Below are 26,963 nucleotides of genomic sequence, written 5' to 3' on the forward strand. Positions count from 1 at the left end.
TTTCAGGTTCATAATTGTATTTTAAGGTTGTACCAGAATAGGTTTACATGGTTTAATTTTCAAAAAACACCATATTTTTGTTGTACTGCACCGCTCTCTCTCACTGCTGCAGATCCTCTTTTCAGCTGGTCTCTGTTTTAGCTACAGAGTGAGACCTCTTTTCTTCTTCTTCTTCTGTACTATCTTTGATTGCACTGCACATGCCCAGTAGCTCAGATGTAGATCATGTCAGCTAGCTAGCTCCATAGACAGTAAAAGAAAGGCTGTTTCTACAACTTTGGTCAGTTACAAGGCAGGATTAGCTGGGAGACTTCTAAATGAGGGCGCACATGTAAGTAGTTCTTTTGGAGATTATGGTGAACTTGTGTGTGTTGTAGCAGTGCTTTGCTATTGAGAACGAGGTAGCATGCTAGCGTTAGCATTAGCATGCTAACGCTAACACTATGAGCTAATGGTTGCTGTTAGCCTGCTCGTTTCGGCTTGTGACGTCACAAGCCGTGCCGATTTTGAACAGCTCACCCAGAGACTGAAGGCAGGACACATTCAGAAACCGTATCTCACTCTAAACAGCATGGATGTTTTTTTTTCAAAGTTTGTATGTGTGTGGAAGCACCAGAGACACAACATAACACCCCAAATCCCAGAAAAAGTGTTTTTTTCATAATATGGGCACTTTAAGGATATTCAGAGAGGGTTAATATTATACAGTCTATGGTTTGCAATGATAATTAGGGATGGGGATAAATTGATATTGATACCATTTTTGAGACTGCTTAACGATCCAAGTCTTTATCAATACTTCCTATTATTCGATGAAAAGTCGAGACGACAAATTCTTAGTTCAGATGACAGTTTTGAGTCACGGATCGGTTCAATTTTCGGATCAGCAGAAAAAAGGGGGGGAATTTAAATGATTTATTAATAATGTAATAAAAACTTTTAACAATAACTTCTTTCACCAGTAGATTGCTGTTAAACGACAAATAGATGAGAAAAGGGTATTACAATAACTATGAATGCATCACGAGGTTTACCAGTTTCAAGTAAACGCACCATTTAGTCACGTCTGTGTTGTGTTTCCGACAACAGCAATGACCATAGTGCAAGTTAGTTTGTGTCTTTTAGCTCATAGCTTTAACGGCAGTTTGTGCCACTGTTGGAATCCTCTACAGTGAATACGGTCACATTTTACACCGTTTAGCTGTCAGCATTTTAACCGTGTTTAATCCAGATACTTGCTAACTGTGGGCTAACCTCCACGTTACCTGCTGCCAAGTGTACAGTTAGTGTTAACTATAGCGTCCCATGCAGCAATGGGACTAATATTTTAGAATCAATGCATTAACTAATCTACATTTTACCAGTGAATGAGTTTATAACGAAATGTGATGTATACTGGACCAGTGTAATATTCTGAACCATACTAGATTAGCCATGGAGCTAATTGTGTGAAAATGTAATACCATGTCTACATTTACATGGAACTGGTATTCAGTGTTATGACAGCAGTCTGAAATCTTTCAACATTGGACATATGAACGTTCTGAAGGACAGTGTATGAAAAGACTAAGTTTTATCCTGTTTCTTTAATTTAAATATTTTAACATATTACAATTTCGAAATGGCTGAAAAAGAAACCATAATGCACATACAACATAAGACATTTTCCAGTTAAAACTAAATTGATTTTTATTGAAGTACACATACATTTCAGCTGGGCAGGATCAGATTTCACCCAAAATTCACTTGATTTTCAGTGGTTTCTCATATCTGCCAGGGTATTTTAACTGTCACTTTCTTATTAAGACTCTTGATCAAACCTCTTCCCTTGGTCCCTTCCGCCATGAGTCACACAATGCTAATTCATGTTGATCAGAAATGCTCAAAAGGCTAAGAAGAAGACACACATGATGGGTAACACCTTGAAGGCTACATGTAAAGCCCTGGCCTCCATCATACATTTGTTGTAGTGGCCTTTTCTGGCTCTGAGCCATTGCAAGGGAAAACATGAAAAAAAAATAAAAACCAAAACACTGATCCTGTAGCCCACAGCTAAAGTAAGTGTAAATCTCAAGTAGTGCCTGAACTCTTGTGAACATTTCTTATCTGCTGTTGTGACCCATCCAAGATACAAGTGCTGATTTTCTGTCCAAAATAACTTGAGACAAGTCAAGCCAGGTCTGTAGTTATGTTAAATTGATTCTGACAGTTGAACAAAAGAGCCAGTCTGCTGCAGAGACCGACTATTTGATAGAATGCCACAACCAAAATATAAAATGGAGAAATAGAACTGACCAATATTTACTTAAATCTCCATTTCTGGAGGGAAAAAAAAAAAAATGGGGCTACATTTTTTCCAATACAGGACAGACCCCCACATGTCTACACTAGCTGAATATAGACCGAATCAGACCAGACTGTTGAGAAGGGACTGACCACTACAAAAGTGGAGTCAACGTCTTTCAATTGTTGGCCTTTCTGGGGGCACAGACTCCGTTCCATTTCACATCCCCAAATGTAATGGTGTTTTACTTTTCTTCATTGAATGAGACATATATTCCAGTATTAATGTCTCCTAAAATAAAGCCCCAATCAGAAATTTTACTCCGTGGATGCAGTACCAGAACAAGTATTTAATTTTGGCAAACATTCTAACACAGGTTTGTAAACAATTTTTCCCTTGTTGAAATAAAGACTTTTCATAGAAGCCATTCATCCATCAAACTAAATTCGTATCAATGTTTAAAAGAAATCTTTCACTGAACTCAAACTGAGAATCAAATACATTTGAAATCATAATACAGATGTGTCCTCTGATGGATGACACGTTTTCGCTTCCATCTTAAACAGGAAGTTTGCCGCTGGATAAAGCTGAAGAGGTGAACGCAACCCTTTCCAGGGTCTAGAGATGAACCATTCTGGAAAATAAGGATCCTCTACATCTCTTCAATTAAGATCAGGTACTGTTCCTCCAGCCAGGTTCATCCTGAGCGCTCTGGTTGGTTGAACACTATAGCAGCTTTTTTTTTTGTTTTTCATGTTTCTTACTTTTTTTCTCAACATTTCTGTTTTTCCTTACACCTGTCACTTCACATAATGCACAACCGTACGAACACACACACACAATTTGTAACACTCCTTCCAGACTTAACATCCCTTCCTTCCTTCACTACTCTGACATGCACACGCACACACACAACCTGTTTCCAGGCAGTTATAGTTCCTTTGTGTAGCCTGTGGACTCTAAGGGTCAGCCCAACTCGACATTTCTGAGTGTAAACTCCTTAAGGCACCCATAATGCACCGTGAAGACTAAACTCTGTTGGTGCAGGGAATACTTCCCCGTACTGACAGGGGATAATACTCCTTTAGTTAACCCACCCTCCCCATGTGGCCATTACAACTAAATTTACAATCCATGCACACATACTAGCTCAAGTGATTTCTCCGCCTGTCTCACCCCCTCCCCTTCAGCCTCAAACAAACAGTAATGTGTTGAAGCAAGGTTATCCAGTACAATCTTTAAGAAAAGAGAGGAAATGAGGCAGGAGAGTCATCTTTGCCAAATGAGATGACATAATGGATCTTGCGTGCAAAATGGCTTCACAGAGTCAAAACACATAAGGCCTCATTTTTTTTTTTGCATTGTTTTCAACAAAAGTTAAACAATATATCATCTGCGGACTCTTCTTTGCACTGTGAGTCCCAAAATAAATAGATCTTCCTCTTTTTTTTTTTTTTTTTACTTAAATACAAGTTAATATTTTCTCTGATACTCAAAAATACTTTTTTGTTCTTTTTTTTTTTTTTTGCCTGAAGGTAAAGTCCTTCAAAAGTTAGAAGCGTTGAAGATTTTCCCCAAACCCCTTCACACATGCAGGCAGCCCCTTCCACTGGTCCAGTGGTATGAAATTCCACAGGAGCTCATTGAGAAGAAACAGAGAGAAAGCAAAAGATGGGGGGTAAAGTCAAAGTAAGATTATCAAGATTGCAGGCAACAGTGATGCCAGTGGAATCAAAGATTGGAAAAGAAGCAAGGAATGAAAAAGGATGATGAGAAAGGAAACGGGAAGGAAGATAGGTGGTGGGGGAGGGGCTGTTGTGGAGGCAGTAACTGAAGGGGTGTTAATAAATAACAGCCAGTTAGACACCCTCTCCTGGTTCAACACTCCTTTCTCAATACTGATTAGTGAAGATGTGTGCTGTGCTCTCAGCACCAGGCCTGGGCTCTGCGCTGGTCAAAATCAGCTATTAGCCGCTTGATGTGGGCTAACTTGTTGTGCAGGTACTCGCAGCGCTGTTTCTCCTCGTGGTAGTTGGGGCTGTGCTGTAAAACAAACACACACATAATATCAGACTCCAGCCATCAACCCACAGCAACTCCTGCAAACAATATGAGAAACAACAGGCCACGTTTTTGTAGTCTATAGAAAAAAAAAAAAAAAAAAAAAAACATCCTTATCAGACAGAAGTCTATGCAACTACTCACTTGTTTCATCTTTTTGTACTCTTTCAAGACTTCTTCTTGCACCTTCTGTAAAAATAAAAATGGTCATGTTGAATGCAAATCCACATCATTTATAAATATTACAAATGACATACCTTGCATTTACTATCTCTGTAACAGGAAAAAAGTGTTAACCAGTATGGGTGAAAATGCTGTGAATGCTACATTTAGCTGATAGAGAAACTTTAAAATTTAAAACTTCAAAGTTGATCTTTGTGATAACTTGGCACCATAGCAGCTCCCTAAACAGGGAATCTGAATTAGGGCTGCACGATTATGGGCAAAATGATAATCACGATTATTTTGATCAATATATTGATCACGATTAATTATCACAATTATTTGTTGATTTTAACCAAAACTAATTTTATTGTCACATAGGCTAATTATAACTGCTTTCACATCCATATTGTGCTACATTCCTCCTTTGTTGAAGGATACTAAGGAGGAGTATGCCATTTCAGCTGTTGTGCGACCGCTTCCCAAACATGCGCGTTTGCCGTGAAAAGATACAGGCAATGCAATTTTCTGTTCACATTAACGGCGCATGGTAAAATCCGGTGCCAATAGTGCACCGGTGCCCGGTATCTACCGGACGAAATAGCAACGCGGATTACCATGCCACTTAAATGTCCAAAACAGACGTTACAGGGAACAGAAACATCGCTACATGTCACGCTAGTAAACACTAATAACATGTTGCACAGCAGCTAACGTTAGCCTACCATTAGCTACAGTAGTAACTGGATTAAACACGGCTAAAATGCTGACAGCTAAACGGTGTAGTGTGACTGTATTTCACTGTAGAGGATTACAACAGCGGGACGTACAACAGTTTGCTGCTAAAGTTATGAGCTAAAAGACTCAAACTAGCACTGGTCACTGATGTCTGAAAAACAACAGACGGGACAAAATGTTGCGTTTACTGGTAAACTGATAAACCTCGTGACGACTTATGACCGACTGCTATCTGTTGTGGAATTTTCCTCATGTTACTCTGTCCTATGTGACTGTCTACATCTAAACTAAGCTGCGCGGTGCAGGGAACAACTCTGATTGGCTCATGGAGGTACGTGATCAGAGAGTGGTTTACGGAGCTTTGAAAAAAAAAAAAAAAAAAAAAACTTTGATACAGAGCGTTCTATGAACGGAATGAAGCATTTTAAATATCGCTCGATCACGTGAATTTGATCGTGGGAAGCCAAAATCGTGATTAAAATTCGATTAATTGTGCAGCCCTAATCTGAATGTCTGATGACAAACGCTAAACACTAATACTACAACGAAAACATCATCACGTGTGTTTCACGTTAACTGATGTGACCTGGTATTCTTTGGTGCCAGGTGCCAGCTTCCGGCACTTGGCATCCAGCTGAGTAAAGCGGCGGGTGATGCTCTCCACACGGGCATGTAGCAAGCGATACTCATCATACTCTGCATTGAAGTCATTCTTGTAGCTTTGCCGCTGGTCCATGGACACCATGGGCATGTACTTCCTGTGAACACAGAAACGGAATTTAACTAAATGATTGATGATAAAGTGGTTAAACACGTAAAATTATCATTTCAGAAAAGAAAAAAAAAAAACAGCACTCCACGAGCAAACTTTCCCCTATTTTTCCTTGTTGTGAATACACCTCGCTAAAAACAGGTCATGATATTTAAAGAAAAGGTGAGAGTCCTGTTAAACATCTGTTGAGCTTCTCCATTTGTGCAATGGATTACATGCTCCCTCCACTTTTACCAATGACGCGGAAAGTGCCAAAACACTTCTTTTACAGCAAAGAAAGAAAATGCATCTGGATTTATTGCCGAGTCATAATTCTTTCTCAATTCCCTGTTTTCCTGTCCAAATGTTTCAAATTGTGAAATGAGAGACCGGAAAAGGTAAAGAGGGTCACGCTGTGTATATCAAGGTTACTCACACTACATAGTCAGGCGTCTCAATTGTGGAGGAGAATTCAGTCGATTGAACTGGCTTCTCTTTTTCTGATGAGTCTAAGGAGAAAAGTGTAAGAATGTAAATACTGCACTGATAATACATATTACACAAAATCAACACTGGATGGACAACTGTATTTAGCAGCATGGATAGAAAAAGCCAAATCTAAAAAATCTAAAATGCACAGCATCATTTGTTTTAAAGTGCTCATATTATGCTCCTTTTCAGGTTCATAATTGTATTTAGAGGTTATATCAGAATAGGTTTACATGGTTTCCTTTTCAAAAAACACCATCTTTTTGTTGTACTGCACATTGCTGCAGCTCCTCTTTTCACCCTGTGTGTTGAGCTCTCTGTTTTAGCTACAGAGTGAAGCATCACACTTCTATCCCATCTTTGTTGGGAGTTGCACATGCGCAGTACCGAGGTAAGCACTGGTAGCCAGTCAGAAGCAGAGTACGAGGGCGTGCTACGCTAGCAGCTAGGCGAGCATTATAACGTGTTACAGAGTGACCACGTTAGCCACGGAAGTAAAGGCTGGACTACAACAGAGCTGTTTGGAGCAGTTTGTGAACAGTGTTTTCTGTTGGAGATGGTAAGTCCCTTTGGGGTGGACTTTGGGCTTTTTTCACTTTGTAAACTTATAACGTGCACAAAAAAGATATATAACATCAAAAAGCATAATATGAGCACTTTAAGTATCCTAAGCAAGCCTCGGAGGCCTTTTAAAGGCAAGGCAAGGCAGCTTTATTTGTATAGCACATTTCAGCAACAGGGCAATTCAAAGTGCTTTACATGAAAACAGATTATTAAATTTAAAACAGAAAAAATTTAAAACAGATAAAATACAAGGATAAAAGTTACAGTGCAGTATAAGAAATGAAACATTAAAGAAAACAGTTAAATATATAAAAGCAGATAAAATAGGAATTTCTCTTTATATGCTTATATAGATTGTTATACAGCGTCAACAATGCAACTTCAGTCTTTGTTTGTACTTAGTGTTCCATTTTTACCAATATGACAAACATCTCAAGCAGTCCGGTCCATATTTTTCCAACCATCTCACCCACAATGGGCCCAGATGCTTCGCACGGCTTTGAGCTTTCATTACTCATAATAACAGAAGCTAGTATACTTTTTTCTTACAATGTGATCGTCACCACAAGGCTCGGTTCTTTTTTCGGCAAACCTTGTAAAAACCCGGTACAGCCCTGCAGACAAAAACCTTTCAGTAGTCAATAACTTTTTCTTAAACTATCTTATTTCCTTCTGCAGTCTGTCTCTAAATAGACAGGGACCCCCTTGGAGTATGTTAGTCTATTTGTATTTAGGCCTTCTGCCTAATTTTAGTTAGTTTTCTTCTTCTAACTCTTGATCAGCCCGACGTCTGACTCTTCTGTTATTCCCTTGCCATGCTGTGTCAGAGAATTATATATGCCCGTTTCTGCAAGAGAATGAGTGAATAAAGTGATGATTTACATTTTCCGATAAAAAAAACAAGATCTTTTTTCTCGTTTTTGTTTTGCTTTTTTATGATGTAGGAGTATTCTGTATTAGTTTTGACACAATGGTGTTGGTGGGTTCTGCTGTTTGTGTAGAATATACTGACGGAATAGAAAATACATAAAATAAGAGCTCCTGGCTTAATAGCAGTTATTAAACCCGGCATTAGCATATTCTTGAGACAAAAAAAAAAAAAAAAAAGAAAAAGTCTCTCCAACTACAACATTTAAAATATCTGGTAAACCAAAACTAAGATCAATGCCTCATGTTCAGACAACGTCCAGTACATCCGTGTAATCAAATATCAAACTGTAACAGACAGATAAACATTTGAAACATGGCGAGCAACAATCCAAAGTCTGAAAGATAAACTGGAGCCATGTCAGTCACAATACATGTCAATGCCACACACCCACCCACACCCACCCACCATTTATTTGTTTTGCTATAGTTTTCAATTACGCTGTAGTACATGACAGACGCTTTTACTAAATGTCTGTGTTTTCTTGTTATGAATAGATTGTTATTAGATGTTTGACTTTGAGAATATGAACGTCTCTGTTAGCTTAGCTAGTATGTACAATACCAGGACCCTAAATCTGACAGCAGTAGCAGTCATTGTTAATTTCATTATTTACACCTGTGCTTTTCCTAATGTTACATGTCAAATAGGCTTCTGTGAAAAAGGCCTATTGGAAAAATGTTATTTCAATATTCATTGAGCATTTGTTTGGTCCCCACAAACTCCTGAGAAAATATCTAGATTTAGCAGCTAGATGCTAGCAACAGCTAGTCATCAACTTCATCGGTCTGCTATCTGATGGGCAAGTGGCGTACAGTGTGTTAATCAAAGCTGGTTTGCAAATAACAGTTGTCTGCCATTATAGATATGTGTGGGCTATTAATTCAATTAACAATTAACTATACAGAGCTCAAATGCTACCCGGGCTGCTGCTAATTCTCTGTGGGCTTGACACAATGATCAACCCCTTTTACATCACGTGTAAACTAATTCAGTGTTAATATAAAAAAAGAGATTAATACACCTTTAAAGATGTTCCCACGCCTAAATTACCACACACACTGACTGAAGTTATTGACTAAATAAAACCTGTAATTAGTGAAATGAATGAGAACAAAGTGCTGCCTGAGAGCATGGGAAAAAAATATTTAAATATTAACAAATGCAATGTGCAAGCTGAAAAAGTTGAGGTGTGTGTAGGGCAGCAAAAGGGCTATACATGCAATGAAAAAACTGGTACTGTCATTTAAGTCTTGATACATTTGGTTCAGTGATGCTGATAATTAATAATTAAGACAGAAACACACCTTGATCTTTGTGAGGATTCTTGTTGACAACGTCTCTGCTCTCTTCCTCAGCACTTCGCTTCTTTTTGGCTCTACGAGTTTCTTCAGCTTGCTCTGCTACACTGGGAGGACTTCTGCTACCTTTTTCTGTCCGTTTCCCTTTCTCCCTCTCTCGATCCTTATCTTTGTGCTTCTTGGATTTCTTTTTAAACTTCTTGTTGGTACTGCTGGACAAGGGGGGGCTGGTGATGACAGTGGAGGTAACTGTGAGTGATGTGCAAGGAGGAGGGGGAGGAGGAGGAGGAGGAGGGCTGGGGGAGGCGGCTGGTCTTGGGACGGGGACAGGGTGTCGATAGCGGTCCTGCAGGGTCCTATCCGAGGAGAAGGGGCTGGGTGAAGGGTCTCTGCAGGAGGAACTCTGGTCCATAGGCAGGTCCTGGGTGCCACAGCCCTCCGGGGTGCTGGGTGAGTTGGAGTTAGAGGCTGGGCTGGGCTGCTGGTGAGAGGGTGCAGGGGGGTGGGACGAGATGGGGAGATGGGTGGGAGGGCCAGAGGTGACATTGGAGGGTAGGGACGAGTGTTTAGAGCTGGGGCTGCCCTCGTCCTCACGGCGGTCAGAGGAGGAGGATGAAGACGCGGCTGGCCCTCGATTGTTAAGGTGGGAGATGCGGGCTTTCTTGGGTGCCAAAGGATCAATGAAGTCAAAGTCTGACTGGCGCTTCTGGAAGATAACACCCAGAATTTAGCTAAAATAAATTGCATACTTCACTGTGGGTGTGTTAGTGTGCATTTGCTCAGATACCTGGGGGGATGTGGGGATAGTGTCTTTGGGAGAACTGCTTGATGAGAGGGTCTCAGCAGGAAGCCCCGATTTGCTGTTAAAGAAAGGAAAGTGTTGTCAGTGGGGGGAGTATGGTGTAACTCGAACCGCTCCAACTATACATACTCCGCAAGTCTGAGCTAATGTCTCCTGTAGTCAGGTGTGTTTAGCAATCTGCGATGCAGCAGAGCAGCAAACTGTAGCAGCTTGCAGTGTTTCTATCACAGAAATAGACTGCGGTCAAGCTTGCTGTCTGTCACTCGCATCTCCGTGGTCAAACCAGCCGCCGCTAAAGTTGGAGACAGACACTGGCAGGACATCTTTAACTGGGACAACTTACAATCCTTCACAATAAATTATCACAAAATCTGTAAAGATTCAAGGTAGAACCCAAGTCACTCGTCTTTAAGAAAAATATTTTAAAATGCCTTTAAGATAAAAAAAATAAAAAAAACTACTTCAACGCGTTTTGGCGTCCAGCCTTCTTCAGGGAGTTACATGCACAGGAGTGGGGTGAAACAATTCAAAGCACCAGGTGTGAGCTCATCATCAGGTGCAGACGGTCAGCAATTAGGGTAAACCCCTCTACAACACTGTTCACTCAGTTTATCACAAAGAATGTGATAGACTGATAGACTTCAGCAGGGGGGCATCGTCCCCAAAGATCAACAGGGTGACTTCTCAAGATAAAGAAAAAACAAAAAAGGACAAGACAAAAGAGGAGAAACATGTCTTAACAACAACAACCTAAAGTTACAAACCCACAGCATTAACATACAAAATAGAAAAAAAACAAATCAACAAGAAGTGACTAAAATCTAAACCATCAAATGATTTAGATGTACCAGATGTATTAAAAGAATTTTAAAATATTTTTCTTAAAGACGAGTGCCTTGGGTTCTTCCTTGATGTCTATTGAATTGGTTCATGCCCCCTACCAAAGAGCACCGTCTTGTTCACTGACACTAGTTCCAAGAAGCTCTCCAATCTTTTCCATTCTTCACTAATCCAACATAATTTAATTAAATATCATATCTATAAGCCATTTTGCCCTCTCCCTGTATTTATATAGGATAGACTAAATAACATGAACACCTAACAACATGATTGCATTACACTGTGTGTGTTATTATTGCCACCCAGTATCATGTCTAACATAAGGTAAATGAGTTATTAGTGGAAAATGAAAACCTACTTGTGTCTTACATGAGCTATTGATAAACTTTAAAATACTGAACTATACCTTTAACATAATTTAAAGGATTGAAAAGGTGGCAGTCCAAAGTTGCTAGTTTTGTCCTTCATAGAGCACAACAGCTGCTGGCCACAGCTGTGGTAAATTTGTGTCCGTTACAATGTGCTCCAATGATGACGAGTTATCAACACAGACAAAAAATAAAAATAAAAAAATTAATTAAAAATAAATATTGGGATACACAGTAACACATAACATTACAGTTGGCTCCTTTGTCCTTTACACAGTACTGTTGAATTGACTGTCACCTTCAGCCCTCAGGGGGGTAGGCTACCACTTTAAACTAATACTTACACTTTAGTGCAGTTACACACCATGCAAATGCGTCATTAGTTCAAGTAACTGTGTATTTAAGCCCAGAGGGAAAATTAAATGCTTAAAAAAGGTAATTTCTGTACCGAGCCAGGATCCGGTCAACCTGGGACTTTTCATCTTCAGAGTAGCCAGGCCAGTCTCGCTGGACATCACGATAAATAAAGTCCTTCAATGAATATGTGTTGTCTTTGGGGTTCAGGTTTGCCACCTGTTTTGTACACACAGAGATACAGTTTAAAAGTTAAACTGACAGCATTAGAAGTATACATACGTACAGAAACTTCACATTTCCTGTGCTGGCCTAACATCTGTGCATGCAAATAATGTTAAACGATTAAGTGGCTAGTTTATGGTCGAAGTGAATGAAGACCTTAAACTGTGAACCGGATTTCCTCAGGCACATTTGTATACCTCGATCTCATGTTTAAGGGGGGTGAGGGGATCTGTGGGATCAAATTAAAGATACCTAAAGAACACAGGTCTTAGTGTAAAATACCTAAATAACAGCTTTTGCAAAAACAGAAATTACTACTGCTGGATTTTTCTCTGTAATGGAGGATGTGTAAATACTACTCACTGGGTCACTTCTATTTTAAGTGGCTCTCTTTTAATAATGACAAGCATATCGTGGCAAAACAAACACCTTACAGTACCTGTTGCAGGGTGGTCCCCAATGAGTTTCTGTCCTTCTGGTTAATACCATCCCGTTGCAAACGGGCAAGCACTTCCAGCTTCTTGTAGGACCTCAGTGCCAGCAGGTGGATGATGCGGTCCCGGAATGGCCGCTGTGACACAGGGTTATTGGAAAGGCACTTACGAATAGTGTTGGCTGGGTTGATGGGTGTGGAGCGCTTGCGCTCTGGGACCACATCTGGGGCTGAAAGCGCCGGCTTACGGATATGGACTTGCTTTCCTAGACACAGAAGGAAAAGACAATGTTAAAAGCCTCTTCTTCTCTGCAGGGAAGTTCATCTTACATTTTTATGTTGTCACATATTTTCTCAACAACACTCCTGCCTACCATCTTCAACTAACTTACCGAAGCCAGTATAATATGTACCTACAAACATCACTACCCATCCATGACAATAAAAACTGGAGATTAAGGACATATGGATTTATCAACTCTTGTGCCACTAACTTTAAAGTAGAGAGATTTCAACTCATTCATCCATGATTTTCAACCACAGAGTATCGTTAATACAATCTGCTTCCTGTTAACACCGGCAAACGCATGTGCATTGTATGCAAATGGTCATGTGATATGCATTGTCAGACATGTTATATGGACGGAGATCATTTCTGATACGGAGCCTGAACGCTTGTGTGGATGGAGATCGTTTTTGGTTCAGAATGCCGTTTGAAAATGAGAACATAGTAGTGTAGATGTAGCCTAAGACTAGAAGACGAGTCTAGGGGTGCCCTGGTAGCCCACCTGGTTGAGCGTGCGCACCATTTACTAAGGATGTCCTTACTGCAGAGTCTCTCTCTCTCTCTCTCTCTCTCTCTCTCTAAATTATCGTATAAAAGAAAAGGAAACAAAGTCTAGGTGATTAGAACCCAAGACACCTCTGTTCTGAGGTGCTGAGCCATATGGTTAGTCAGGGTGCCTGCACATTTCCCTATACTGCTTAATGGTCACAATGAAATTCTAAAGCTCTTGTAAGGTGTTCATACTTTTGTTACACAGCCAATGTTCTCAGGTCTGGTGGACCCACCACATTATTAGGTTTTAAAATCAATACAGCCATAACAATTTATGTAAAAATACTTAACAGAGGTTTACTTTAGCTCAATTACCAATAATATATACATCATTTATGGTTCATATTTGCCATTTACCCCTGTGAGATCACATTTATGATCATACGATCATTTTCGTTTTTTGTGAGAAAACAAGGAAATTAAATTATAAAAAAAGGTAAAAAAAATATAAACAAGATATTTGATCATTATTGGTGCTCATTTCTTAGAACTTAATCAGAACAGGTGAAAGTGCTTAAAATTAACAATTTTGTAACTTTGTGTGGGAATAGCAGGTGCAGAAAGACAACATGGTTTCATAGCACTTACAATTAAATACACTCGGGTCTAGTAGACCCGAACACCTCATATGTAATAGTTATGTGTAGGCGGGGGGGTGTACTGTGTGCAGTCATTGAAAATAAGTTATTTTTTATGTTCTTCACAGAAAATGAGCCAAGAAGAAAATAAGAAATAATAAATAGCATAATTTTTCTTTTAGCAAACATTGAAAACGGGTCCCACAGACCTGAACAACACACAAGGGTTAAGAAATTTTGGTTGAAGAGAAAGGAACCCCTCTCCCGTCCCTCAGGGTAAAAAAGCAGAGGCTAGGAGCAATGTGAGGAGGTTTAAGCTTACATACTTTGTTATATAAGCTTTTCACCTGCGTCAATCTGCTATTAGACAAAGTAAACGCAAAGTTTTCTCCTTCAGAAATAATCATTCTGTACATTGAGAACTTAAGTAGAACAAGAGTTTAGTAACAAAGAACATTAATTGCCACTGATTTTAAAATGACACGGGTTGTGCAGCTCTCCTTAAAATATACAGGCTACAAAGATAAAAAAGAAACACTGTTACAGACTGTTACCTGAAATTAACAGCCTGTGAAAACAAGAAGCTAAAGGCCCTTTTGCATTAGAATGCTCACTCCAAACCAGCTGCTACAAGCTCCTGTTCCACCCCTTTTCTCTGCTGCTCTTCTCGTTTCCCAGTTTCCATCTGGGCCACTGTATGCAAATGTATCCCCAGGGCTTAGAAAAACAGGCCTGAGGAGGTTTTAACTGTAGAAATTACTGTAATAAAGTGAATTCAAGGAAGCAGTTGTCGGTCTGTGTGTCTGTCTCATGCCTTCAAAAGACAAAAGACCTCCGCAAGAAATGAAGTTACAGTCAAACTCATAGAGCAGTGACAAAAAAGTGAAAACTGTATTAACAGAGATCCTTCTGTTTAAACAATACAAGCACTCTTAACAAAGTACACCTGGCTGTCTTATCTTTCCTCCAGAGACAATTTTTTAATGTATTGGTGTGTGAGTGGAAGAGATAAGAGCTTCTCACAGAAAGAGAAAAGGATACTTGATTTAAGTTCTCTAGACAAACCGACCGAACTCACCAGTCAGATCACAGTAATTGAATTAATAGTAACCTATTAACTTATTATATACTATTATATACTATGCATATGCATCCCTAGTAGTGATTTACACAGACCAAACTATTTTGCATCTAGTATTGCTCTGTGGTTTGTTAGACCTTTGATAGCCAAACCATTTCCACATGATAAGAGACTGAGGGACGCTACTCTTCCTTTGTGGTTTCCTTTACTGGCATGCTCTTTTTTTATATATCTTTACCATATTATCTTGGTGTAAAACTCAAAAAGCATGGTAACACTTATTCATTGTAAGCAGGTATACTGTATACACTTCAGCAATGGGCTAAGCCTGCATGATATGAGGAAAATCTGCAATAACATTGTTCAATATTACAATGACGATATGACTGGTGATAAACAAATATTGAAGTGTGCATATTAACTATACATTTCCTATGTCAGTGTGGTTGTCTTTAAAATCAGAACCAAATTACTGCTGTGCTTGTGTAGGCAGTGGATAAGAGACTGCGACAGAGCAGATTAAAATATCGCTTTCTACATGTCTGCATGTTTGTTGTTGAACAGGTGTATTGTTGTATTGCTGGAACCAAGCGGAGGGACCAAGCGGCAGGTGCTAGCTAGTTAGCTAACAGTTTGCTAATTCCACCCAACATGCCTTCATGCTACACAGGTTACAGAAAATGAGTCAAACAGCGTTCTCATCTGGAGATAGCAATGTGCTTTCCTATCACGTGACAAGATTGTGTGAATTAAACATTAACTTGTTACATTTTACTAATTTAGTGGCTGCTGGCTAGTTAGCTAGCTAGCTGTTAGGGGGCTCAGTCAGTCTAGCACCAACCACAGTGCAGAGAGAGAGAGAGAGGTCTACGGTCTTTATATTAAGTTTTAACGGTTATTTTATTAGGTTGTTTTGTAACGTGTAGGTTAACATACATCTTTTAAAAGACACGTTTATGTTGAAATAAATATACCTACACAAGTAGTTAAGTAGCTCGTATGTTTGCCATCTTATGGACATAATGTGTAATAATAGATATTCAAGTTCGAACCTGTGTTTTTTTAGAAGAAACATTTCAATGTCATTTTTGGCCAGTTTTGACAGCCCTATGTGTATTATATTTATCAGATAAGATGATGATGAAAAATTAGAATAGCCTTCTGTGTGCGCTCTCAGTCATTTGTTTGCTTTCCTCACTCCCAGTTTTCATCTTGTGTAATAATTCACTTAAGCTGAGTAGGCAATCAGATGGATTCCTCGGGACGACACAGATGGGAAAAAGGCAGACCAGAACCGACTAGTAACGGCGATGCATGACTAACCCTAACCCTACACTGCAAAAAGTAGGACGACAGACGCTCGGCCGACGATATCCTTGGTGTGTCAGAGCCTTTAAACCTTGGCCCTCTGACCCCACTTCCCTCGTTGGGGAAAAAAGCAACCTACCAGCCTAGCTTACCGTGTCCTCTTATAGTACTGCAAAGGTTACTTATGACAATTCCAGCTCTAATACAAAAATGAAGATGCTAGACCAGCCTTAGCAATGCATTGAGCAGTCAGCACAGAGAGTGAGAGTTACAGTATCACCAAAACAAAAAACAGCTGATTTCTTAAACAAAATGCAAATCCTTCTTAGAAATAATCGCATCATCACACAAGCTGCGTGTGTGTGCACTTCAGCGGAATATGGTGATAACGAGCTGGGGTGCAAAACGCTGTCCTACCACACAAAACCAAAAAAAAATAAATTGTATGTGCCTACACATGACAGCGTGCACACAGCCAAGTAATCATTAGCAACATCCACTTCAGACCATGGACAGTGAACAGCTATCGTGGCATTTTGGAACACACCACTACAAACAAGCAACATTGTTAATAAATTATATTATTAGATTGGTACAGCGGCCTATTAAATATATACATGTATTGTATGTTATAGTTTATTTGAGAGTATTTTCCAGTTAACTCCAACTTTTCAATAAAAGTTCATCTTGAAAACGGCTTGGATAACAAATTTGCAACGATGTCCTCCGCATAGCTTCTATTGTGAACCAACAGGCTAGCTATCGGCGGTGCTAGCTTGTGATTCTTGTCTCTCACAGCAGGCGGAACTTGTCATAAGGTAATAAAGCCCACCCATTTAGAGTGAAGACATGATTGGTCAATTTGACTGTTAAATGAAATTATTCTCTCATTGAAAACTATTTATCTGCCCTCTGGAAATTCATAGCTGGACCACCAATCACAGAGCGGAAAGCATTATATTTTCTTCCTAGCAACAGCAGTCAGCAAAATTCTGATAGGTTGACAGTTCATTTAACCCTTTACATTCCAATACAAACTGAATAGGCAGGTTTTAAGGGGTTATTTCCTCAAAAATGTTTTGTTTAGATGTTGATTGTCAAATTATGAATTGATAAAATAAATGTACAACTGATGACTTTTTAAATATTATTTTTTAGAATATCTTAGGCCCTGCCTGAGGGCCTGGAGGGCCCTGACGGTTCCCCACCAGTAACAATCATAGTTGTTTCTACAACGGCCTCTGTGATGTGCTGTCCGCTGACATCACTTTGTGTGTGTATGTTTGTGTGTGTGGAGGAGCTCAACCCTGACACAGAGCAGGGGAGAGGCTGCAGCGTGATGATAAATACTACAGTTTTTAGGCCCGGGACTCGTTTAATACCAGGTTTCGGTACAAATAAGTCCTCGCAAGTGATATGTGCTAAACACAAGTGACAGTGACACTTTCAGAATAATTTTGGCAGGCTGTGAGTCAATAAAACAGAAATAGCTTTGCCAGCAACCTTCGGACCTTATCAGTCAGACTGCTAATCTGGAAAAGACTGAGAAGGCAAAATGGCTTAGTTAGTCACAATAATGCCTTTGAAAGGAGTCAGGCCATCAGCTATCACCTATTCAGTCCCTGAAAAAGGGGCCAAGTTTAAAAAGAGAGGAGAGGTGTTGATAGAATGTAAAGCCATTCTGGTGCCCGCGGATCAAACCTGGCATCTGCCTGTGGCACATGCAGAAGTTAGATTGTAGTGAGGGCCTTACCTCTGTACTGGCCCCCAGGCTTGATGACTTTGGTCCCACGTTCACGTGTGTCCTCCACGGCCTGGGTCATGCGTTCCCGGGTCACCTGGTAGGAGTCATTAGTGGCACACACTGTGACCTTGTCCTGTACGGTTGCCAACAATGCCAGGTGTGAGGCCCCTGAGCTGGAGACAAAGAGGCAGTATGAGAGAGAAATGTGAGGCAGAGAGCGATTACCTTCTAGCAATGTGTGGTAAGACAGTAACAGTTGATTCAGCTGACCAGTGGTTACCATTACCTCGACACATACTGATGGATGCACTCAAAACTTCCCTGAGGGTTGTCCTTGCCCACATTAGACAGGTAGAAATCAAAATTGTGGAAGGTGTCTGAGGAGGAATCGGTCTTGGGAATTTTAATGCGCTGTAAAAATTCACACACAAAAAGGTAGAATAACAAGTTATAGTATCTATACACATCTACAACTTAGCACATGTAAGCAAAAACAGTAAATTAAAAGGTGCTGTAGGTAGGATTGTGAAGACCCAGGACTTAGCCAAAAATTTTGAACATTGACAACTTCTCAGTCCCTCCCCCCTTTCTGCTAAAGCCCTGTAACTGCCCGATGTGAGTCGAGTGCAGATGTGAGTTGCGCATGCGTCACTTTGTGACAACCTGCTAACGAGAGACTTCTGTAATGTCAATACAATAAAAATGAACCTACATAACGAAGCTTGTTCACTGCTGGCTACAAGTTAGCAATCAAACACAACAAAGGCTGTCACTTGAATGGCGTTTTGAGCTAACGTTAGCAATCAAACAATCATAGATAGCGAAAAAGTTTTTTGAAATGATTTCCATCTTCTGTTATTGTTTGTTTATTATTTTATGGATTTCACAAATTTCAGTATGACACGTTATGCTGTAAACCGTTTAAATCTGAGCATGCGCAACTCACATCTGCACTCGTCTCACATTGGGCAGTGACAAGCCCAAACAGTCTCCCGAGCCCCTCCCCCCACAAGGGAGAGCTGTGCACGATAGAGCGCGCGCGTGTGAAGAGGGGGGAAGGGGAGGAAACCTATCTGCAGCTCGTGCGTGGGGAACATAGACTGTATATAAGAATGGACCAACAGATCCCGTTGCTCTGGACGGAGACCAGTGAAGGCCTTTAGAAGCACTTTTCTGGTGAGCGCTGAGCTTTACTGCGCAGCCTCCAACTGAGAGAAACGACGTAAATGTGACGTGAGCAACGTGTCTGAAAGTTGTGAGTCTTCTGGTAGCTGTGCCAAGAGAAATCTCAATCATTCCCAATCTAGCAGAGAAGGAGAGCGTAGGTATATGTAAGGAGATAACGTGGACACAGGCTAATTATTGCTAACTAAAATGCTAGTTAACATTAGTAATTAAACTTAAACAGCTAATGTAAGTCCAAACTGCCTGCGAGCTTCTCCTGTACTATACGGTAATTCCTCTACTATGCGACAGTAGGTCGCGTGGTTATGACACAATCGTTAGCCTATTTTTACAAAAACGTCTGCTACGGAGCCATAACGTGAGGTACAAGGTAATGGAGCCTTTTATACATTGTCGTGTTTCTTTAGAAATAAACAATGGACAAATACTGTCTTTAAACGCTTCAGATGTAAAGTTATTCGCGGTCAAAGTGACGTCAAAATGAATGGCAGTCAATGGAATGCTAACGTCGGGTGATCGCTTTGTAGCATCAAAATGGCGCCATAGGAGAGTCGAGCTCTGAGGCGAAGCTTACCCCCTTGGTGGGGGAGGGGAGGACGCTATGAAATGCGTGTGCCTGAGCAGTGACTGACACACAGTTAGACACTCCCCCTGGCCCTGATTGGGGCATCTGAACAGGGAGCGGTGGATTTTTGCAAATCGCACTACAGGCTGGAGGTGGTGCCAGAGGAGCCAGATTTTTTTTTTTTTTTTTTTTTAAATTACCTGCTTCAGGTAGTTCTACTCGAACATAGGGTCAGTTTCAGCAAATATGACAGAAAGTTAGTTTTATAAGGCTTACCTACTGCATCTTTAAGGAATTAATACATAAGTAACTTGTCATTAATGGATGCAAAATTATGCTTAAAAAATGCTAACCACCTGAAACAGAACTAGGTTTTTTTGTGATGTGACCACTCATCTGGGGAGGGGGAAGTACTTACCCCTTGGAGTCCCTTGAATTGTATTGTTGGCTGCAAAGAAGGTACATTCTGAAAGTAAGGAGAAACAACAGTTTAACCCCTACCAACACTTTGGAAATGTAAAAGATTATTGGGAGAGCAATACCAGCTGGATAAGTAACAAAGAATAGCTACATTAACAAAATAAATGGTCTAGAAACTAGGGGTGGAACGGTACATGTATTCATATTGAACCGAAACGGTACGGGCGTCACGGTTCGGTGCATGAATTTACACGGTATAAAAATAAATAAAACTCATGTGCAAATTAATTAATGTAATGCGTAACTACTGTTAGATACGTGGGTTGTCCATCAGGACAAGCTGGCGTCGCGAGTACAGCGCGAGGCTCTACGTCTCCCCAGTTTTTGCGAATTAGTGAGTGTTTTATTATTGGCAGCGCTTTTCCCTCGATACAACCATGGGAATATATTCTACAGTAGACAAGAACTTTTGGACATCCATGCACTCTGCACGAACAACGTTTTTCCAAATCTTCAACTTCCACCGGAGATAGCCAGGACGTCGGGGTCTAACATATCAGCTCTCCCGGGAAGGAGGGCCCGGAGGCGGCGTCAAGACCGTCAACAGAAGCGGGGAAAGCGCGGTGGCCTACGAGCTAGGCTATGGCTAACCCCACATAAGCTACCACTACCAAGCTTATTCCTAGCCAATGTGCGGTCACTGGCGAATAAACTAGATGAAATATGACTCTGAATTACCTCTCACAGACAGATTATGGACTGTAATATCATGATTTTCAGTGAAACCTGGTTGAACGGCCGTGTTCCGGACGTTGCAATCGAACCGGAGGGGCGGACTATGTTCAGAGCTGACAGAACAACTGAAGACTCCGGTAAGACCAGGAGGTGGTGGTTTGTGCATTTATGTCAACAATGCATGGTGTACGAACGCTGTCATGACCGAGAGTCACTGTTCTGAGAACCCGGAATATCTGTCTGTTAAATGCTGGCGTTTTTACCTACCCAGAGAATTCACATGTACTGCTATCATGGCCGTTTATGTACCCCCTGATGCCAATGCTAAGCAAGCAATGAAAGAACTACATGTTGCCGTTAGCAAACAGCAAACTGCACACTCAGAAGGGGCGTTTATTGCTGCAGGGGATTTCTATCATTCAAACCTCAAGTCTGTACTCCCCAAGTTCTACCAACATGTCTCCTGCCCGACCAGAGGGGACAGAATCTTGGACAAGGTGTACACCGACATCCCCGAGGCCTATAAGAGAGAAGACACACCAGCCCGATAATCGGGCGTTGGGCTGTCTGGCGAGGTCCGTGACTCGAGTCTGCTCGGTGTGTCCCGTGCCGTCAGTATTCATTTGGGCCGACCCGACATGTTCAGTCGGAGACAGGGCAGTCGGGACTCACCCGGAAATGGGGAGCGGATGAGCCTCTCAAAATCTGACGAAAATCTTTTAAACTGACCTTTGTCAATCTGAAATGAAGACAGATTCAGCAACTGCACGGCCTATTTCTCTCTTAAAATGTTTTCAGAAACACGTTTCGGTGAACTATTTTAGTACAATATGAGATCATATTCTGAACCAGCCGCGATGACAGTCTGGCTGTGAATTTCCGGAGAAAAAAGAACCACGTGATGCGTTCGTCCAATCAGCTGCCGGTTTTCATTTTCTGGGAAATAATCAGACGGTTAATGGAAACAATACAGAGCAGCGGCGCCTGCTGCTATGGAGACGTATTACGTTTCGCGCACGCGCAGAGCGTACGCTCAAGTCGGCGTCGCCTCAGTGTGTTCTGAGGCATTTTTTGTACCTCGGGACCCGACTGATCAGTCCGACTGGCTTTTCTGCCGACGGTCGGCCCGTCTGGTTGGTGTGTCAGGGCCCTAAGGCTACACCACTACTTTTTACATCTTACTTTATACACTTCAGGCTGTTGCAGCTAGCTCAGGAGAGAGACTGTATGATAGGCCTGCACGATTCAGGGAAAAATATGAATCACGATTTTTTAGCTTAGAATTGATATCTCGAAGTGTAATGTTTATTGCACACATGAACCATGACAAAACAAATTGGCAGTACCAAAACACCTATAGCACATTGCACATCACCACAAGCCTGTAAACATAGAGGCTTCAATGAAAAGAAAATAAAGTACATACTTGGCATATAAGTACAGTAGGCTACCAAAAATAATGACACATAACACATTGAACTAAATATGGCCCTGATACAGGCTCTATCTGAACTCCTTGGACATGTATTTACATAATTAAAACATGTTAATGTCAATGTCAAATGCTTTCAATAAATTAATTGGAGAAAAAAAATAAAATAAATCGAACGGGGTGAATCGAAATTGCGATTTTATAACGATTTATCGTGCAGGCCTACTGTATGACACTAGGTGGTACAGCCTGAGACATGCACAATAAAGACATTGGTTTCTGCAATTTTGTTTTGCTTTTCCCTCCATTGTACCGAACTGTGATGTCTGAACCGAGGTGTGAACCGAACCGTGACTTCTGTGTACCGTTCCACCCCTACTAGAACCTGCCATACTATTTGACTGACTTCAGAATTCCAAACATTTGGTTGTAAAACCACCAGAGCCTTGGGCTCCTGTCACACCAGGCATACTGCAAACCTAGCACTGACAATACAATACTAATAAATGTTGCACTTTAACATTGTGTTATGACTACATTTGGCAGCAAGGGGACTTTCTGTGCCTGTGTGAGAGAGAAAAAACCAGGGGGTAATATGTATTCATAATGCAAAAGGAGAAACCCTGAAGAGCCAGCATTGCAGAAGGACAATCTCTCTAATTTTAATGCAACTGTGAATCTGTTAACAGTGTTTTGCTAGGTCAGTAATATGAATTAAGAATGTGTCTGTCTAGAATATGTTGGTTGCAACCGGCATATTCTAGACAGACATATAAAATAGTAAATAAAAATCACTATGACAATTTTCTAAACCAAAAGGTGGTGTCATATTGCTTGTTTTGTCTGACTACCAGTCTAAAACCTAAATACATTCAGTTAACAACATTCCTCACATTTGAGAGGCTTGAGTTCAGGAATTGTCAGTGTTTTTGCTTAAAAAATGACGCTCGATAGCGAAATAGTTGCAGTTTCTTTCTGTTCATCATCTGAAACTGGCAGTCTGGCTACAGAAACCATGGTTAACTGTCAGCCACAAATACTTGATGACAGCCCACACAATACATGTTAGCCCAAGCTAACATTTGGCTTGGTCTCTACAGAGAAACCATTTAAGTCAACTTTACCCGTATCTTCCTTTTAGGTGGTTAAGAGGTAGGTGGTAAGTAAAATTGTCGTTTTCATCTGAACATAAGCAGTGGATTTTGGACAACACTCAAATACAGGAAATATTTTGAAGAAGATATTTTAAAAATGTCTTTGTTTTGTGTAGGTTTGCAGATTTGTGTTGGTGGCTACTTGAAATTGAGTTGACAGCCACAAATATGCAGTGGCTGCTTTAGTTCAGTATAGGTTAGGATGGGAATACACAGGACCTGCTTCTTCACACAGCTAAGGCCAAGAAACCAGTTGGCTAGATTATAGATCATCATTTAACTTCTTAAATGTTGCATCAATTGGTTCAAGTGGAATGTGCGTTTTATTAACAACAGCTTCTCTTCATACATTAAAATATGCTTGATAACTCATCCATGAATGAAGATGCATATAATCTTTGATAAAATGTTTACCTGTTTCAGACTTAAGGAACATGCCGACTTATTGGGACTTTAGCTTATTCACCGTATCCCCCAGAGTTAGATAAGTCCATACCCTTCTCATCTCCGTGTGCGTCGTAACTCAGCGGTGGGTGCGTCTGTCTGACGCACCCACCGCTAGCCTCGCCTAGCATAGTGGAGTGATATTACTCCAATTCCGAGCGATCTCCAGGCTAACGCTCTGCTCCTCACCACGGGACTTCTCAGGTGCTGCGATTTGCGCTCCTCACTCCGCCAAAGTAGCAGAAGTAGCAGTACTTCACCTTCTGAGAATATAGTTCCCAGTATGTATACAGTTAGAAGATGGCTGTGTCTCTTGTGACCTTGTTTTTTGTACACGCTGTGACTATACAAATCACAACATGTAAAAAGGAAAATGTTGGCGTTATTTTGTCACTTATTGGGAGCAGTAGGCTAGATGGAGCCGGTTACCTCCAGCATCTGTGCAAAGCGAGGCTAGCGGTGGGTGCGTCAGACAGAGTTACGACACGCACGGAGATGAGAAGGGTATGTATGGACTTATCTAACTCTGGGGGATACAGGGAATAAGCTAAAGTCCCAATAAGTTGGCGTGTTCCTTTAAGGAGAACCATGTCATGGTTGTTACTCCAAGCCAATGACTGACTCCCTCCCCCACTATCTATACACTTACTCACACACACATACAAGTCCTATACACAGTTCTGATCACATTTCACATCACCACAGAAAGACAAAGATAGCCAGCTTCTATAGTTCGATGACTGGTTGAGCTACAACACACATTACTGAGAGGGAGAGAGAAACAAAAAGCAGGCAGTTTTGGCTGCTCAGTCAGCAAGAGATTGCAGGCTGCCGTTCAATGCAGCGTACAGACCAACATTACCACATCCAATAAGGTTGTAGCATGGGCTGTCACAAAAGAATTCCTTCAACTGAGTGACGACTCAGTTTTCCAGTTATCTGAAACTAGGATAACTAAATAATCACTTTAAATTGTGTTATTGATCCACATTTCATTTAATTATATTGTGCTGGCAGTGAGCAAATGTTTCACATACATGGATGTGAGTAGTGTGTGGCATACAGACACAGACCATGTGCCATAAAAAGCAGTCACAGAGACCTATGAACACTACAGCCCCATGCTAAACTACGGTGCATCAGCCCTAAGCAGAGACATAGGCCAAGTCAGTGTGTTATGCAACGGCATTGTTGGCAGATTTAAGGTCAGGTAACTTGGCTTCAGGCCTCTGCAACTCAAGACTGCAGAGGTCCATATTAGTTCACCTGTCTAGCACTTCTACAAGATTACACCATTTGAACAGTTCAAGATTAAAGTTATATTTAATCTGCACAGGTATGCAGTGAGGTATTAGCACACTCAGTTTCAAAAGCTTCGAAATGACGTGGTGGTGTCAAGCTCAGGGGTGAAATACAGTACATTATTAGCCAGAGCTAGAAAGTACATGAATAAACTGTATTTTGAACAAAATGACACTGATAGCAAGAACAATTATATTATTTTAAAAGAAAATTAGATATACATAAATATTTTGTTGATATCAGATACCATATATTTGTAACTGTTGGCAAACTCCTCTCATGCAACTTGAAGTAAATGGGAGTATACAAAATAATTTCAACAATTTGGCAAATAAGCCCAAATTCCATATTTGTCCCGTGTACACCTTTGACACACTTGCTCATAACGTAGCGTTATACATCCTGTAGCTACAGTGTGGCAGCTCGTTTGCTGCAACATTTTATAATTAAGTTAAATGGCTGAAAAGGGATGAGCCTGACTGTGAGCTTCTTACCCCTCCGAGGTTGTAATGCGACTTCGTCCAACTAGTTAAAACTTCTAATCATATAGTAAGCTGACCAGTCACCGACATGCTTGAAACGCCACTAACTTGTTATCAAGTTACATTAATTTATCCGCATATGTAACATCGTCGAATGAAAGTTTATGTTAGTTAATTAAGCTTTTACTTTAAACTCTCCGTTCCTTAAACGTGTCTGGTGACGAGTGTATTCGTCGATATGAAATTACATCTTTCCTAATTTGGTCAAAGTAACGTTAGTTTGGAAAGCAAAAATTGACTTGGCTAGCCAGCACAGCACAGTACAGGGGACTCGCACTAAAGAGCTAACGCTGGCTAATCAGAGCGTCTAACTTTACCAACAGGGTTTCTAGGTTAAATAACATTTGTCAGTTCTTAAAACCAGGCCAGAGCATAAGGCCAAGGCCTCATTTACCTTCTTCGGTTGGTTAATTTAATGACACAAGACTAATACAATCAAAAAACAAGCAGAAAGTCGCTCTGTCAACAGCTTAGCTAACTTTGTAGCTTTAGCTGTGCGTGGCAGCTGGGCTTCCCAGCTGAGACAAGCTGTGTCAGCCCGACAGTCCTGGCTCATTTATATTGAAATAAACGGCCGTTTCACTCACCATACAATTTTGGTAGCTCTCTATTGCTCTCAGCGCTGTCTCGGTCAATTTGACGTGTAATACGGTGACTCTATCTGCGCTCTGTTGGCCACAATTTAATCCGTACCTCCCATCCTCGGAGAGCGCCGCCATCTTTACCAGCCCTCCACCATCGTCCCTTTGAGCTTGGAGCATTTTAGCAGCCCAGGCTCCCTGTGCTCACTCTGGCCCGGGGAGGGACTACAGCGGCTGCCCACAGGGCTGAAAGTAGTGGATTGGTCTTGATTTGCTACCTTGTTAGTTTTTCACTTTCCAACCATAGTAAACTTACAGTAACGTTATAGCATGTATCATTGTGCTTTAGACTGTGGTGGAAAGTAATTAAGAATTTAGAGGTACTTTACTTTAGTATTTCTAGTGTACCGGCATGGACTTTTACATGTAAAAGAGTAGCCTATTTCTACACTGTTATAATGCTACTTTATACCTTTTTAATACAGTCAAAGATCTTAGCTACTTCCACCACTTGCTTTAGAATATAAGATTTAGGCTACTTATACAACTGGGTTTATGTTGTCATATTTGGTCTTTTAAAGTCTTATTAGAGGAAACTAGTAACTAGTTTCCCATAGCCTCTCTCTCAAGCACACACACACACACAAACACACACACACACACACACACACACACACACACACACACACATACATGTAGTTACCTCTTGGCAAAACTTCCTCTGCCTGCTGTGTTTTTGCTGACATGCTAGAAC

At 40.8% G+C, this 26,963-nt stretch overlaps 1 protein-coding gene across 2 annotated transcripts; it reads right to left on the minus strand.

The window, feature by feature from the left end:
• Positions 1-3,035: 3,035 nt before the first annotated feature.
• On the minus strand, positions 3,036-26,438 carry ell2 (elongation factor for RNA polymerase II 2). 2 transcript variants are annotated; one of them, XM_031277435.2, is made up of 12 exons: positions 26,216-26,438; positions 20,018-20,065; positions 18,136-18,260; positions 17,859-18,022; positions 12,307-12,566; positions 11,737-11,861; positions 10,066-10,138; positions 9,285-9,984; positions 6,433-6,505; positions 5,832-6,003; positions 4,490-4,534; positions 3,036-4,327 (listed from the first exon to the last, which is right to left on the minus strand). In XM_031277435.2, exons 1-12 carry the CDS (start codon positions 26,387-26,389, stop codon positions 4,211-4,213), a joined length of 2,076 nt encoding a protein of 691 aa, XP_031133295.1. In that variant the 5' UTR covers positions 26,390-26,438; the 3' UTR covers positions 3,036-4,210. The 2 variants fall into 2 exon arrangements, 1 of the variants encoding a protein (XP_031133295.1); XR_004101191.2 differs by lacking the exons at positions 3,036-4,327; positions 4,490-4,534 and adding an exon at positions 4,565-4,762 and having other exon boundaries at positions 5,751-6,003.
• Positions 26,439-26,963: the final 525 nt, after the last annotated feature.

This window comes from Sander lucioperca, chromosome 6 (assembly GCF_008315115.2).
Source record: "Sander lucioperca isolate FBNREF2018 chromosome 6, SLUC_FBN_1.2, whole genome shotgun sequence".
NCBI classification, from domain to species: domain Eukaryota; kingdom Metazoa; phylum Chordata; class Actinopteri; order Perciformes; family Percidae; genus Sander; species Sander lucioperca.